The sequence below is a fragment of the Thermobia domestica genome, chromosome 11 (genome assembly GCF_964235325.1).
Source record: "Thermobia domestica chromosome 11, izTheDome1.hap1.1, whole genome shotgun sequence".
Lineage (NCBI taxonomy): Eukaryota > Metazoa > Arthropoda > Insecta > Zygentoma > Lepismatidae > Thermobia > Thermobia domestica.
Window position 1 is genome coordinate 215,140,841 of NC_137464.1, and position 18,216 is coordinate 215,159,056.

At 34.5% G+C, this 18,216-nt stretch overlaps 1 protein-coding gene across 1 annotated transcript in view; it reads left to right on the top strand.

Moving 5' to 3' along the window:
• The window catches only part of LOC145665453 (pickpocket protein 28-like), a 66,446-nt gene extending 48,590 nt beyond the window's left edge, over positions 1 to 17,856 (top strand). Inside the window, exons 10-11 of the mRNA XM_081732761.1 lie at positions 8,163 to 8,254; positions 15,718 to 17,856. Coding sequence (XP_081588887.1) covers positions 8,163 to 8,254; positions 15,718 to 15,905 — 280 coding nt within the window. The 3' untranslated portion in view covers positions 15,906 to 17,856. The remainder of the gene's footprint in view (positions 1 to 8,162; positions 8,255 to 15,717) is intronic.
• The last annotated feature ends 360 nt before the right edge of the window (positions 17,857 to 18,216 follow it).

The following is an 18,216-nucleotide window of genomic DNA, read 5'->3' on the forward strand; positions in this document are numbered from 1 at the left end:
GAACGGCCCTCGTATGAAATAGTATGTGACTGAATATTTATAAGAAGTCTGTTATATAAAGAAAACATACTTAATATTATATGGAATATTGGAATTAGAAATCTGTATACATATATTCATATATTTATGTTGTGACGTGTCCACTGTATACGCTCACTCTTTGAATATGTATGATAGATAATAAAAATAATTATAATACAAATTCGTATCTTAAGAAGGCTCAATATTAAATTCATGTGAACTTTATTATGAATTGTATGTGTATGGGAAATTTCCTCCATAATACGTACTTGTCAATTGTAATAAGTACATTTCCGACATACAGGCTTGTAACAACATTCAAATTTTTAACCTTTTTTAGCTTTGATTCTAACTATCCATATTTTATTATAATGATATTCAGAATATCCTACGAAGCCATCATGGCACCAGATCTAACGTTACGTAGTCAACAACTCCAATTATTGCTTTCCTTTCCTTCCATTTCCCTCTCTGATAAAGCATCAGCGAAAGTGTTCCGACATAGAGTTCATTTATTTATGTTTTTAAATAATTCCTGGTGAGATATTTGTTTATATATATACATATGATATAGAAAAAACACTATCGCTCGATTTCGGAAGATGATTTCTTATATCAGATCAGAAAGTGCCGCTTTTTTCGTTAAAAGATGTCCAATGTGCAAAAAATCCATTTCTAAAAGAGTCTAGCTTATAAACAATGGGGCGTATTACAAGCGGTTCAAAGCATTATCTACGAAATGATATGGCCTAGTAAGTCCGTGTTTTAGAAGTCGGGAGAAATCCAGTCTATGTTACGTATTTATGGAGAGCAGTGCTAGCAGGGGTCTCTCCATGGCACCCCCACAACAGTTTTTGTCCCCCCTGTCTCAAAAGCTTCATTCCAGTTACATTTTTTATGTCTTGTCTGAGAGAATCTTCTTTTATAAAACTTTGACCATTTAGTACTGGTACTGAAAGAGCATACAAAAATGGCTCAAAGAATGAAGAGAGAGAGAGAATGGAACTTTATTTCAACTCATGAACTATAAATATTGTTCGCAAATTGCTGCATCATTATTAATGTCAGAATGTTTTTAGATTGAGAATTGAGAAAGAGAACATCATTTTTTTTTTTTTTTTTTTAATTATGAGATGCATCATCATTAATAAATCATTACAAATGTGTAACTATTGATGGTATAAAATGTATAACCATTAATAAATATTGCATTATAAGCACAAAGTAGAAAGTACACTTTGATATCTACAGTCTTATCCCATATTTAAAGACCAAGTCATGTGCAACTTTATCAACAACTTTCGTAAGCTCATAAGCACTTCCGAAATAAATCTCTTTGTGAATTAAAATACATTAGAATGAAAACACAGAAGCTCAAATACGAGTAACCATGGATGTAATGGAGGGTATACGCTGGTATACGGCGTATACCCACCTCTAACTTTTAGAAACTATCGTATAGCCACCTAAAATTTAGGAAGTACGCGGGTATACGCTATATTCAATCCATAGTATACTCATTTCATTGGAACAAACAAAACTGCTTTTCATGTAGTGTATTTCAGAACGAAAAATCACACTAAACAACTGATCGTCAGACTGTTGCCGCGAATGATGTCTAAGCTCTTTTAAAATGTTTGCGTTTTTGGGGTGTAGGAATCAAGTTTTCCGAGAATCCCTTCTATAATTGAAGGTGAGAAGTAGGGCCGACGCCCTCATTGATCCAAATTCAGTCTGTCGATTGAATACAATTTGAGCGAGGCAATACGAGATGGAACCAGTTCCTTTCTAATCGCGGAAGGAGGTTAAAAAAAAAATAAATAAATAAAATAAAATGGTCTTCACTTTAGTTAAGGGACCTAAACCTTTAGTTTAGGATATTGAATGAATACATTTGCGCCAAAAAATCTTGATCTCCACAAAAATAACAAAACACGTGACCTCTCGTCTAGTTTGAATCAGTCACTGTCGTTCTCAATACCATCAACTCCAACTTCGAACCTCGAATTAGTTCTGCTTATTCGTAGCCGCAATTGATATTAAAGAAAGCGGCGATTGATTTCAATAAATACTCAGCAGTTAATACTAGTAGTAGTTTTTTCGTAACCTACTTTTCAAAAAAAGGGAACGGGTAAAAATTATTTTTCTTGGTTTCGTTTTCGCTCAAATAAAAAAATATTTGAAGATAATTTGTTAACACGAGGGGGTTAGAAAACAAATGCCATTAAAGACTTGTAGCGTATGAGCATCTCACAGCAATCTTTCATCATTTCAGCACAACCGTCACTTCGAACATATATGGTTAGTAGCGTTTAACCTTTCTTTGTGGCTTGACGAATAAGAGTTGCTTCGCAATTTGCAAGGTATCCAAGAAAAAATCAGAAAATTCGTTAAAAAGAAAGATACAATAGCTGAGTAAATTCCGTTGAAGAAAATGTAAAAGCAAAGACATCGAGAAATAGCAAAGAAAAATCCAAAGATTTTAATTTGCCAAATACTATTTTAGAGAAAGATGTAAGTATATTTATTTATTTATGTATTTCACATTATAAAAGTATCTCCGCTTTGATGACAAAGATGTCAGAAGGATAATGTCCTGCGTTGAAGGCATTGGAAAGGAGACTACTTAGGGCCTATAAGTTACGTACCATTCCAATATTTACCTGGTGCGATTAAAGAAAATCTCTCTTAGGATAGCTGAATCTGCAAAGGCTTTTTCGCACCTTCTTGACCGATTTATTATTATTATTATTATTATTATTATTATTATTATTATTATTATTATTATTATTATTATTATTATTATTATTATTATTATTATTATTATTATTATTATTTACATCTGGTAAACAGCCCTAGGTTTAAATTTCGCTGGAAACAGCTGTCCGAGTAATTCTATTTTTAAAAAATTTGATAGCCGGTCATCTTCACTGGTTTTCTTTGACACATTAAGTGAATGCTGAAATTGGGGAAGCGGTGGCTCAGTGGTAGAGCGTTCACCTCTGGTGCTTGGGGTCCCGGGGTCCCGCCAAGTGGACTTTGTGGTGGACAAACACCGTGTGCGTGGGTTTTCTCGGGTTCTCCCGTTTCCTCCCAGTTTCTTCATTCCACCATTTCACTCATTTCTCATAATCACCGTCTCCTTTAGCCTAACCGGCATAGCCGTGGGACGTAAAACTCAAAGATTTCATTTCATTTGAATGCTGAAATTGTACATTAGCTTATAAATTCAGGCAGCATCCTTTTCAAGTCCTTTTATCTGGCAGTGCTCAAGGTTTAATAATATAATAAGCAATCCCGAAACACCTTTCAATGTATGAGAAAATGTTTGGTCACGGAAATTGTAATGTACCTAGAAAAACTAGACTTGCGGGTTTTCTTATTTGCTTCCTCGGTTTTAATAATAATTCAATAAATTAAAAATTCAAATTTATATTTAAAAACTGGAAAAACTCCCATTTTTTAGTTTAGCGTCGACAGCTTTTACTTTTAGGAGGAGAACATTTTTTTTCCTTCCCCACGTGCGTATTTATTTTAATTTTATTTTAATTTATTTAACAATAACCAAATACAGCTCAATAAATATCAATATGGTTAATCAATAAATATATATACGTATATCTTCATCATCAGATCCGAGTTTCAAAGCCGCAACTTCTCGCACCAAAGACGATAAGTAGTGATAAAATAATGTGATGTAGGGGAGACCGGAGATGGTTGACACACTTTTTCATTTGGCTATAAATGGTGAGACAAATTTTCTAGAGAAGGAAAGGAATTATTGGCAAACTCGTTATACTTTCTCCCACTAATTAAAACAATGTGGTATATGATCTGTATTATATTATTGGAGCTAGACGTGTAAACGTAACATTAAGTAAAATGTGTCAACTAGCCCCGAATCTGGGTTGGTTAATACACTGTATGGGGGAAGTGGACACACTCATATATTAAAATACTTTGTACCTATTTCTTTCATATTCAGTGTACTTCCAAATTATGATTTCTAGTTTACAAGTACAAAAATGACTTTTAGGACAATTATCGTAAACAATAGAATTCAAGTAATACAAATGGAGTGTTAGATCTACTGTAGACAACAAAAAACGTGTATACTATGTAGGCTAAAGTTTACAATTTCTTTAAAAGGAAATCAATCGTATGCTTCTTACCTAATAAGTAAAACCAAAAATATTATCAAAACTGTGTATTAATTCTTACTTCAACTAAAGGAACTACAGACTGGAATAGGCCTATAATTAACCTTAGGTTATTCTTTTCACAACTAAAACAGAACAAGATGCAAAACATTGTTACCTGTAGCTAACGCAGAGCTACTAGTTATTTTACAACAAAGTAGGCCTACACTAAATAACAAAACGTTACGTACATGTGTTTTTCATTCAGACATATCGTCCATTGAATCACAATTATGACACACATAGAATTCGCTTCTATCAGTACATGCCTCATGCGCTCAGTTCTTGCAACATGAGCATTGGATTCATGATTTATTTTGTTTACTATTGGATGGAAGTCCGTGCAAACCAAATAAATAGTATCGTCTTCATATGATAATTCACAGGTATTGAAATTCTTTTGAAAATTTCTTGTTTTCTTCCTGCTACGGGAAACATTCATGTATTTTGTCACTCTCTTCTGCTCTTCTAACATTCTCTTCACAGGCGTATCTGTAAAAATAGCTGAGTGACGCTTTCTTATTTGTCTGTTTCGACACGACTTCTGTTGCCTTATTTCTTTAGGCGATGTAAACAGAATGCTGTGAAACAGTCAAGCCTATAGTTCTCGATGAACCAGCAACAGGCTAAACTACGGTTAAAGAGTTGTTGTTAGGCGGATTCGTCTCTTGAGTACTTCCTTGTTCCGTTTCCGTAATTGCAACGTTAATTTCCTCAAGATTCGGCCTATCGGCCACATATCCTACCATAAAGCTCACATTCTGAAATATAACTGGATTGAATAGCATAATACCCGTGGCTGCAAATCCTGCTTGAATATTCTTTTCAGGAGCAATTGAAGACTAGGAAGTTTTAACGATTTCGGGAATGTCGTAAATCATCATAGTACGCCTGGAATTGTTTGTCATTCAAGCATAAGCAGCCGAATTTGCATATTTCTTCAAAGGGCCAAAAAACACTTCTGTCTAGAGGCTGTAGCTTATGGGAGCAACGTGGATGGAATGATAATAAAGTTACTCCATTTTTCTTGCAGTAGTCTAAACCTTGTAAAGAAAGGTGGGAGTCATGACTGTCTAGTAGAAGAACAGGCGAGATTTAACTGCACTTCACCTCTCTTATAAAATGTTTCAAAACAGCACCGACAACATTTGGGAGGTGATTCCTAACACCAAGACAAGACGAAAAGTATAGACCAACCTGGCTTCACCAATGTTTCCTTTCGGAGTTATAGGCTGCCGAAAACATGAAAAAATGATTTGTAATCGTAGTTGAGTCCCGACTTCACTTAGGGTTTCAGAATCCTGCTGCATTTAAGGAATAATTTTTATAGAGGGAGTTTGGCTACGGACATATAATATCAAGTACTCACCAACTACCTCTTTAAAAATTATTGCGGAAGTACCGCAGGATTCTGAAACTTGAATAGAGTACATATTAGTTCCTAAGTGAAGTCTTGACCCGACTAATGTAGGTCCCATAGTATTGGAGCTACGGACCTTTAAATTTCATTTTTTGATGTTTTCGACGACTATAACTTCGAAAGGAAGCATTTGTGCACCCAGGTTGGTCTATACTCTTTGTCTTATCTTGGTGTTAGGAACCACCTGCCAAACGTTGTCGGTGTTGGTTTGAAACATTTTATAAGAGAGGTGAAGTGCAGTTAAATCTCGCCTGTTCTTCTACTAGACAGTCATGACTCCCACCTTTCTTTACAAGGTTTAGACTACTGCAAGAAAAATGGAGTAACTTTATTATTATTCCATCCACGTTGCTCCCATAAGCTACAGCCTCTAGACAGAAGTGTTTTTTGGCCCTTTGAAGAAATATGCAAATTCGGCTGCTTATGCTTGGATGACAAACAATCCCAGGCGTATATATATGTATGTATAACATGTGTGTATGTAATGTAATAAGGGATGGAGCGTATACCCACCTAAAAAATTAGCATTACATCACTGCGAGTAACGTATTCCAAAATCCTTTCATTTGTGTATAAGCAACCTTTACTTAATACAGAACAAAAAAACTCCGATAAAATCGAAACTTGTACGAACGAAAAAGGAAAAAGGTTGGAATCATGCATGCGTCGAAAATGAATTTAACATTGGATACTTGATCCAACTGCGCTTTTGTAGATGATTCACCAGTATGATATTCCACTGCACAAGCAAAAGCAGAAGGTAATGTGCATAACTACAGATACAAGTTTGTTACCCAGTGTTACTGAAAAACACAGATAAGTTTCTAAGTTTGAAGATGCCAATTGAAAAACAAGCACCCAACCACATCTGAAATAATTTCAAAAATTTTATTTAATTCTTTTTTTTTAAATCTCATTCTTAGCAATCAAAATTCTCTGACGTTTCCTGCTTTGTCACTACCCTGTTTATTTATTTAATCTTATTCCAATTTTAACTTTTACATTACCTTTTTAAGATTTAACAAGAATAGGATTACGGGATTGTCGCTTGAGTGTCATATTCTTTTGATGATTGAATATATATATATACACCAAACAATCACATAACAGTCTTTTGTTTTGTTAATAATTGGAATCGAATTTTCATCATTGACTTTTCTTATAATCTGGTAACATGAGTAAAATACTTATTAATTTTTTCGTTTATGACTCAAATTTACAAAAATATATTTTAATTCAAAGTTCGACATTTTTTCTAGAAATGTGAGTGATTAATTAATAAAAGCGAATAATTGTAATTTACTCGTTGGCTAAGGAGATTTGAGATTTGGAAATTGCAACCCGACCGCAGATGTTGAGGTTATGCAGCCTTTTTGCACTATGGTTGTAGAAACAAATCATTCCAGATGATGATTGAGTTCTGCAGTCAACTTCTTGTGGATCACTGTCTGTCTCTGCAATGATCTAACGACGCCACCGAACAGATGTCTGTAATTGCGTGCGTCGTGACGTCAGTGGGCCATCGACGATATGTACGATAGAAAACTGAGGTTCCTACAGTACATACGATCCTGCAACGCACCAGATACAAGGTTCAGTCGGCCCGCCCTAATTCACAGGACGGTGACCGTCACTACAATCAAAACCACCAGAGCCCCACGTGAGCGCTGAACACTAAAGAATAGATTATTCGAGACAGTATACGCTCGATTGCCCTTGGTGCCTGCTCATCACCGTGATATCTTTGGTAGTGTCGTGAGAAACTATAACGATGAGGCGAGTAGAGGGTGGTGGAATTCAGAGAGGAAAACATTTTGTCACAAACATCGAAACTCCTATCACGTGTTCATAGACGTACTGTTGAGCAAAAAATTTAACGTGTGTTCTCACTTGTCATTCAGGACCCACAGATGGCATTCTTGTATAGGGTACAAAAAGCGACTCTTCCTGTTCGTCTCTGGTCTTCATTCAAAGGTGTATTACTAGTGCGTGGTGGATTTTTGACAGGGACAATCCTGTCGTATGATCTTATTTAGGCACTTTCCAAGACGACCATCTTTCAGCAGGAAGACGCGTGCGCATCAGGAAATCGTAATGACAAAAACGTTCTCACCTTGTATACTTCCTTTTTCTACCTTGGCCTGCTAGATCAATGTACCTAAGTACTATCGATCATGTGTGGCATACGATGGGACGGCGTCTAACCGCGAACAGGACTTAAACAACGACCATCCTCTAACTAATGAAGATCTACAGTGAGCACAGGGTACCATGCTCCAAATATTCAACAACTGTATTAGCTACCTGTCCAAACAGCTGCTTGAGGTAGACATATGTACTATTCAGGCAAAGGGTGTATTTTTTTGAACATTTTATATAACGTTTGAGAAGACCCACAGGCCATATGGGATCACAACTTAACGAAACTTTCTCATAGTTCATCAATTTTGTATCAGATCTATGAAAATAAAATTACGAAATGTTCTCTTAAGTTTTATTTTTATTTGAATTTTTACTTTCAGAAAATCTTATGGTATTGTAAACATATTCTTTAAGGATGATCAATTTGTTGGCATGAAAAGAACAGAGCTGTACAGTCCAACAGAGTTTATAGGTAAGTCATTATAAATCTCAACTATATTTCTTAATGTTGTTTATAGAAATATCAATTAAGTATCATTTGTTTAAATCGATTTAAACATAAAACTGTTTAATTTATTTGGATAAAAGGAATTGCCTCGTGTTCGAAAAGATGTTTTTACTGTCGATTTTCAAATCTATGGTGCTGTCATTATTGACTGACAGCACACAGACCCACTCCGAAACAGCCAAAACCACCACCTTTCCGGCAATAGAAGATTGTGCTCTGTGGACTGATGAAGACATCATTAGGGCCTAGTGATGTGAAGTAAAAAATTTCCCGTTATATATATATATATATATATATATATATATATATATATATATATATATATATATATATATATATATATATATATATATATATATATATATATATAAACAAGTAGTAGCTTTACATCAAGCTATAAAATTCATTGAACCCATGTATAGGAATAATTAATAACAGCAAATTATAATTTTCCAATAACAATTTTGATAAATGAAAAATTCTCAAATATTATTCGTACTTGATAGTGAAAAAAAAATACATGGTGTTTCTGTGTATGTAAAGTGCTTTTCAAATGCATTTATTTAATGAAAAAATACTGCATAATAGTCCTCTGTAAAGAAAATTATTATTACATATTATTATTATGATTGTAACAAAAAATAAGATGTTCTGCTTCGATTTTATTGTAACTCGATTTACTGAGTCAACTATGAAACGATGAATTTTGAAGAAGCATCTACACAGTCAAATGTTTAATATGTTAGTAATCACTTTGTACGCCAATTTTAATTTTTCAGTTATGAGTACAACTAGTATTAGAGTAGGGGTACAAACAATCTGAGGGATCGTAGTTATGTCATTATTTGAAACACTTTATATAGTGATGAGATGTCTTGTTGATTATTATTAATTCTAGTCCTATAAAATGTAGTCAGAAAAAGCTGTGTATTGAAAAATTATTATTATTATTTATAAAATATTGTCTAAAAATTATAAAGAGAAACACGATAATTACACTAGTCGACAAAAAAATACTTTTTCTCTGGCACACGGAAGAAAATACCTGATTCTAATAGAACTTTTCACGTAGAATTCGAATCTGCAATCAATTTTTCTCCATCACCCTCAGTTTTCCCGTGGCAGAGGGATTTTCGGGAAATTTCCCCTTATTTTTTTTTTAACCATTTTCATACGTGTAGCTCGGGTACCCTTAGGTATATAAACACACAAATTATATTGTATGTTAGCTTGATTTATACTTAGTAAGCCCTCCAAGTTTCATAAGAATTGCATTATTCTTTCCAGAGAAATACACATATTTATATAAAAATATGCTATGTGTACTGTTCATTTTGCCATATTCATTAGTGCAGATAAAATCACATATAACTTCCACGAAAATTACAATATAGGCACGGTTTATACCTCATTGGATTTGAAATAAAACATATTTTCAATGATATATACACCGTGTCACCATTTTATGTCTACTTAATAAATAATACAAAAGAAGTGAGTGGTATCTTCTTAGTAAATGAACACTTACTTACCTTAACTAAAATGTTTTAGTTGTCGACTTTCTTCTGTGTTTGGCTTCTGGAACATCTCTTTTGAGTGTCCAACAGTAATCAGCTAGCATTTGTGAACTCCTGTCCCTGGTATCTCTTCTCCATGGAGGAAATGTCCTGATGAAAACGTTCCCCATGATCATCACTAACAGCACCAAGGTTTTCAGGAAAGAAATGCAGGTGGGAGCCTAGAAAGTGAACTTTAAGGGACATGTTGCAACTCGTTTCTTTGAATGATTGCAGGAAATCACTCACAATTTCACGGTAATTTGGGGCTTTCTGGTTTCCTAAAAAAAATTCTCTGTTAAACATTTAAATGAACACCAAGCTGCTTTCTCAACCGGAGTTAAGAGATCCTCAAATTTTTGGTCACGAATCAAACATCTTATTTGGGGGCCTACAAAAATCCCTTCCTTGATTTTAGCATCACTAACCCGAGTAAATTTTTCCTTGAGATAACAAAATCCTGCATTACTTTTGTCCATTGCCTTAACAAAGTTTTTGAAGAGCCCTAACTTTATGTGAAGAGGAGGTAGAATTATCTTATCAGGGCTCACCAGTGAGGAATAAACAACATTCTTCTGTCCAGGAGTTAATACACGCTTTGATCATTCCTTCTTGATGTAATGTTCCGCTTTGTTTCTGCAGTCCCATTCGCAGGGAAAACAACAATATTTCGTATAACCAAGCTGCAAACCCATTAACAAAGAAATAACTTTTAAATCACAGCAAACGGTCCACTTGTATTTCTCATACTGAATTCTTTCTAACACTATTTTGATGTTTTCATAGGTTTCCTTCATATTAGTTGCATAAGCCAAAGACACTGAAGGAAATTTGTTGCCATTGTGCAAAAGGACAGCCTTCAAACTAGTTTTGGAAGAGTCAATAAACAATCTCCACTCTGTACGTATATGTGCATGTCCGAGTGTATCCATCACAGCACAGCCCGGTAAATCATTTTCTTGAGAATAGTAGTTTTGAAGCTATGTATGACGGTTTCGAAAAATACACACTCTAGTGTCACGATGGAGCAGATTCCAGACTTTAAGTCTAGAAGCAAGAAGTTTTGCCTGTATCTTGGAGAGTTTTAAATCCCGTACGAGGTCATTTAGTTCACCCTGAGTTATCAGATGGAGATCCAATGTAGATGTGCTTCCTACATAAGTAGAATCATCTTCTTCATTTGGAACTTCAGTAGTTGCCTCAAGTACGTAATCCTCAATTACCGTAAGATGAGCAGGAGGTACTGGTACAGGTAATTCTGCATTGTGTGGAATGGCCTAATTGCTGATGGCAAATTAGGGTACTGTAATGTGTGGTTAGATTTACTGGTTATTCCTTTTATCTGTGTCATACAAAAGTAGCAGTATGAAGAATGATCTTTTGATTCCCTCCAGATCATCGGTACTGCGAAGTTCATGTAAGGTTCACCATTTGCCCACCCAGTCAGACGTTTCACGCAAGTACAACAAATGTAGTGAGGAGCTCAATTCTTATCTTCGTCTCCTACACAGCAACCAAAATATAACTGATAATACTTCCTCACAAATGGAGTAAAACATCGACGTTGCGATTTAAATGTCAGCTCCCCACATACATAACAGAAATTGTCCGGGTGATTTACACACTTCCTCGGCATCTTGTATCATGTAAGGTATCAAACACACATACACACACGAATCTACACTCTATCAATCATGAAGCAGCACAAACGTAATCTAACTCAGTGCATCACCATACAACACAATATATTCGAACTCCACAATGCACAAACACTTTAACTTACACGCGGCCACATCTAAAACACGTCCAGCTTGGACCGTCACTCAACGCTACTAACAGTCATCAGGCTACGTGAGTCATGCAATTTTTTTATGCATTGTTGCCAGATCAAAATATTAAAAAGTGACTTATTTTCCACAGAAAGCATGCGTGTATTTGTGCTTGTATTTGAGTATTCATCTATGTGCCGACAATAATACGTCAACGTTAGGTTTTGGTGTTTGGTAAAAGTCTTGCATAGTATATTCTTTATTACCTATAAATAGACATAATAGTTTATATCTCTAGACAGAATAATGCGATTCACATGAAATTAACATTATTTATTAAGTAGACACAAAACTATGTTTTAGTGCAGTTCCTGTTTCTGTATCACTATATACAAATAGCAAGTTGAGACAAAAAAATCTTATAAACTACTTTTTGGAGGGAATTTCCCACAAAATCCTTCTAGAAATTCCCTCATACAAAAATGGCAACATGGTGTACACACCATTAAAAATATGTTTTATTGGAAGTCCAATAAGGTATAAACCGTGCTTATATTGTAATTTTCGTGAAAGTTATATGTGATTTTATCTGCACTAATGAATATGGTAAAATGAACAGTACACAACACATAGCATATTTTTATATAAATATGTTTATTTCTCGAGAAAGAATAATGCGATTCTTATGAAACTTAGAGGGCTTACTAAGTATAAATCAAGCTAACATACAATACAATTTGTGTGTTTATATACCTAAGAGTATCCAAGCTACAAATACAAAAATTGTAAAAAAAAAAAAAAAAAAAAAAAAAAAAAAAAAAAAAAAAAAAAAAATGAGGGGAAACTTCCCAAAAATCCCTCTGTTAGGGGAAACTGAGGGTGATGGAGAAAAACTAATTGCAGATTCGAATTCTACGTGAAAAGTTATATTAGAATCAGATATTTTTATTTCTGTGCCAAAATCTTGTTGACTAGTGTTATTGATAGAAAATGACACCTTTGTAACCAAAAAGCTAGACAAATCTTATTTTATAAATTAAAGTGAAGTTACTTATTGCGTCTTAAAATGAAGTTACTTTTCTTTCACATTTAATATACATACATACATACGAGGAAAGTCAAAAAGTAAAGGGACTTTTGCAATTACTCGCACTAGGGTTTGGTAACACTGCTAGTATCCAGCGCTGAATTAGTGTCGTTTGCAACACTTCTATGCAACGTGTCACTCTTATTCCCGCGTTAGTTATTGGAGTGTAGCAGACCGTTAAACATGGCAGCTCCAAATCAGAAATGTTGAGAAAAGTGCGTTGAATTTCAGGGAGATTATGTAGAAAAATAATGTATGTTTCAGTTTTCTATCATTAGAATAAATGTACCTTTTCTCGAAAGTTCTTTACTTGTTGACTTCTCCTCGTGTATATATCAATTATTGTATTATGCGTATGGAACTGATGAAACTTTGATGTGATTTTCTGTGATCAAAAGTGAATTCTAAAGATAAAGTACATTATTTTCTTTCTTTCATGTAAACCTTTTCGCTTTTCAAGAAATAGATTTTTTTTCACGCAAATTCTATTACAAATGAAATTTAGGTCAATAACGATGTACGAACTACGAAAAAAAAAAAACTTTTCACGAACAACAAGTGAAACAATTTTCCGTTTCAAAATTTTCCGGAAAATTTTCATCATTAGATATCATGCATGGCGAACTACTTCCACCTGACAGGGAAAACAATTGTATATTCGCGAATCACAGAGGGTTATTCCGCTTGAGGGCAATGCGAAGTTGCATGTTGCATTTGCATATCGCAGAATTTACTTTCAATACCTGCATTGCAAGGAGGTGAAGGGGTCTTAAACCTGATCAGCCCTCCTTGTATATGCCACTATATATATACAAAGGGTGTCCCAATTGAATCTCCCTATTTTCATTTCTGTATTTCTCCCACACTATTTGAGATATCCAAATGAACTAAAACGCACTATGGACAGTTGATTTAGGTATTTTCAGTTCCTGCGAGGCTCTGCGAATGGACTTACGCGGACTTCTTTGAAATATTTCCGAAATGCGCTACACATTGTCTTCTGATACACTTTCGCGACCACCACCGTCCGTTTTAGCCACTGAAGCAGCTGCCAGGAAATTTTGTTTCCATACTCGAATTGTTTTCACATTAGGGGGTTCTCTCTGGTATTCCTGGCGGAATCGTCGTTGCACTGCGACAATGGAATCAAGTTCTGCATACCACCACACTATCTGCGCTTTTTCTGCGTTGGTCGCCATTTCACTGTTCCTGCTGCCACATCATACTGGCGAGATTTTTGGGATCGACAAATTTCTAACTAAACTCTGGTGTTTCTTCTACTGTATTACATCTGGAAAAGACAGAAATACACTTACATTAATTTACCATCACGAAATTAAAATAGGGTGATTCAATTGGGACAGGCTATATATATATATATATACAGGCGCGGATCCAAGGGGGGCTATAGGAGCTATAGCCCCCCCTTGACGCTCAGGTATACACTGGATAAAATGGGGTTCAATCCTGTTTTACAATGGATAAAACGGCAAACTATGATTTAGCCCCTCCCTTGATCATATCCTGGATCCGTCACTATATATATATACTGTATATAGTAAATTGTTTATGGTGACGGTTATTTCTTGTTCTAGTGAAATTTTCCTTATTATAAAACTTTTGACTGATCACTTGAATTGCATTTGATCCTTGTCATTTTAATGATTTGAATTTTTCTTATTTGTGCGCCTATTCACTTTGTAGTAGCTAGCTAAACAATTTTTCGTTTGGGTTATCTTTGCAGTACTCATCTTTCCAAGCAGAAGAAACACACAATGTTTCTGTGAATAAGCGAAGAAACAAGAAAAATCCAAATAACAAAAGTGTCAAGAAATAATTAAAGTGTAATTCGTGTGATCAATGAAAAGTTTCGTAACAAGTTAAAGGAAAAATCACTAGAGCAAGAAAATAACCATTATCAGAAAACAATTGTCAATTGAATAAGAAAAGATATTCTATTTGAATATGGTTGTTCTTGAGCAATCAGCCAGGTGAATTTCGCGTCGTCCAACGTTTCGAGAACAACTGACAACATAGTTCTTGTCTTCAGGATAAAGTATGAGACCAAAAACAGAAGGCTTTATTATATAGGTACTGGCAGGAAACGGGTGGAGTTTCATTGATCAATCAACGGGTGGCCAATCAACGTCAGTCTGGGGCCTCAGTTGTGATTGGCTCGTTGACTGGGTTGGTTAGAAAGCCCTGATTGGTTGTTTTGTATACGCTTTCTGTCAAAAAGGGAAGCCATGTTTGGCCGCGCTGAAGACCGGTATCCTATTGAGGTTGCTGCCTTCTAATGTTGCCGCTTATTCCTTCACTTTTCTTTCCCAGTAGGTTGAACACTTTGCTATCAAAGTTGTTTCAGAGAAAGAGATGTATTGTCCCTCAGTTATGGTATGCTCTGCCAATCCTGATTTTTCTGCTTGCTGTCTGCCACATTCAGTTTGTTACAAAAACAGTCTACGGGAAAAAAAAAAGGTGTAATTCCTAAGACAGTGAACTGATAAATAAATTGTAATGTGCAGGGTTGACATAAACGATAGTTTTACTTAATACCAGGGGCTTTTTTTTTTTTAATGTATTACTATTATTTATATAGGACAAGGAGCTACACAATAACAAAATGCATCATTAGTGATATTCTGGCTTATAGACAACATAGCACGAGATCGTGAGAGTTGGTCGAAATATTGTGTACTTGCTCCATTAGTTTGGAAAACACTTGCGGTAATGAGGGTTTCTAACCCTCGCACTGGCCTTCTTCGGTTTACGTTCCGCTGTGTTCTACTATAGTGGAATCCTACCCGAGTGTTGGACGCAGGATAAATGCTATTGCCTATGGGGTCTATTTCTAATCTAGTCTGAGTTATCGGCTTTCTTTGTAAGATCGAAATTCGACAGATCTAGTACCAATCAATGCTATTAGGCTAGTGCTTAGAACCACAAATTTACTAACTTTCTTCTTTAGTTTTTTAAGCTGACATTAAAGAAATGTTTTCTTTTCTTTCTTTTTAGCAAACTGTGGAGGTTTCCTGAGTTTATTTCTTGGTTTTAGTCTGCTCAGCAGTGCGGAACTTCTCTACTTTTTTCTCGTCCGGTTGCCTTGTCAAGCAAAGAAACCTCGAAGTCTAATACCAAAGGCTAAAATTCAACCTATTTCAAAAATGAAGAGAGATGACATTTTCATTACTTACTTACCGTAGAAAAAATGCAATATTTTTAGTTGACACATTTCTTTGATTAAGGTTATTAACAATTTATTTATTTACTCTTAGATGAAAATATAGATTTACAGAAAGAAGACAAGGATTGTAAAGATCATTTTCATTTTTCGACGAATAATGAGCAAAAACTAAGCTTCACGTAAGCATACTTTATGGATCAGGAAAAAATAACTTAATGGCAATTTTACAAATTTCAATGATTTATACTAAAATCCAAGACAGATTTCAGTCGTCAGATTAATATAATGATGTTTTAAGACTATTTACTGATTGAAGCTGTAGGGTACATGCTTATAAAAAACATAAACCTAAATTTGTATTTCAGGGTCTCATCTGTTCATTGAATCATTTTAATCTTTGCGGAGATCTTGTTCAACATTTTTTTCTGTATTGCTAGAATACTATTTGTTTCACAACTGTTAAGCGTACTTTCCTATAAAATACAAGTTTATACCAGAGTATTCTTCAAACACTACAATACTTCACTAATTGCCACTTTTTAACTGTCACTAAATTTTTAATATTAAAGCTGGATCCAGCCGAGAAACGACATAAACAGTAGCCAATGGTATGATATATTTAGTGCAGCATTTCCACATTGTGCACTCCTCTTTTTCTCCGCTCTCTTTCTCCATCTAGCGTTACTGCAAGTGAATTTATCTAGCTTATCCATAATCTGAAAAAACGTTATTTTAGAGAAGCCTTCGTCCCTGAAGACTTACGTTTCAGCATAGATGATGACACAAACGAAATGAATTCTAAAGCCTATTTTCATATTTTTGGAAATTAAGTTTTGCTTTTCTTCCTCAGACGCAAATTTCTTTTTTACTTTTTTAAAATTACGAACTCCAAAAATAAGTTTTGAAACTACTTCAAAAAACAACTGAGAAATGCTTACAATAATTTTAAACACGTTTCTATAGTTCATAAAAACATACAATATATATATATATATAAACGAACAGTTGTACGAGTAAAGATAAGAATATGTGTTCCTGCTCAATCGTATCAGCTTACTGTGTCTCGAAACGTCGACCTTGTTTTGAGTGCAATAATTTGTGGTATCATATAAGTGCCTACACGATTGTTTAGTTATCTTGAGCTCATACGAGTTCAGTAGAAGGATCGAGAGAAGGGTGAAACGAATGACAAAATAGTCAAACGTCAAACGCGGTGCATAATAAAGAACATTGGTTATACTGAATAAAGAAGTGTTTAAAAAAAGTTTTACAAAACAAACACAGAATCTTATTACTTTCTTTACACTATTAGTATTATATATATTAAAATATTTGTTTAAAAAATGAGAAGTTTTAGTTTAACATTCTACGAGTATGCCCTTAAGTTAAAGGAGGTGGATGATTGTGAAATTATTATTTTTTGTGTGTGTTCTCCCATTGGGAATCGGACTTGAGCCACGCAGCGGAGAAGGCTAAAAAATGCAGTTATATATGCATCTAGCAGCAAAAAGAGCCAAAGTACAATTGGTAAGTTATTCTCATTATACCCTGTGATGGATTACGGATTCGATTTCCCATAAGAGGGAAATATTGAACAAAACCTTGAATCCAAATCTACTAGCAGTTATGCGCGAGGTAAGTTATTCTAAAAGATTTTCATAACTGTTTTATATGAAAAAATTTAATAGTCTGTATCATGACAACCAGTTGACATAGAAACATGCAGTTATAATACGTGTGTGCTTATAATTCTTCTACTTGCTAAAGACAGCAATTAATATAGAAGTACAATATTTCTAGATAGCGTGCCTGGTATTGAGAACATAAGCAGTAGTGTAAAAAGTCAGTACATACTATTGCCTGCCCCAAAGTAATAACGCCGCACAATTGCGAAGGAAAAAACAAAGCTCGCTCAAGGCCATTCTACTTGAAAAGACCTGTAGTTCACTAGCTAGTTAAAAAAAATTTAAATTCCCTCTTCTTATACTATATATATATATATATATATATATATATATATATATATATATATATATATGTGTGTGTATATAATGGGTGAAACACTATAATTCACTAAACGATTGTATGTTGAGTATATACACGTACGTAAAAATTGATAATTCATTTCCTTTCTTGTTTTGTTGTAAGTTGCAAGGTTGAGTAACTTATTATTTAACTCAGTGTAAAGACACTGAACAGATCCAAGCCGTAGTAATAATGAGAAGTGTTTGTGTCCAACATCCTTTTAGTAATAAACCTGTGAAAAATATCTACTATTGGAAAATAAAATGAAGTTCTGACAGTTCATGTTTTCTTTTTTATTGGCGATT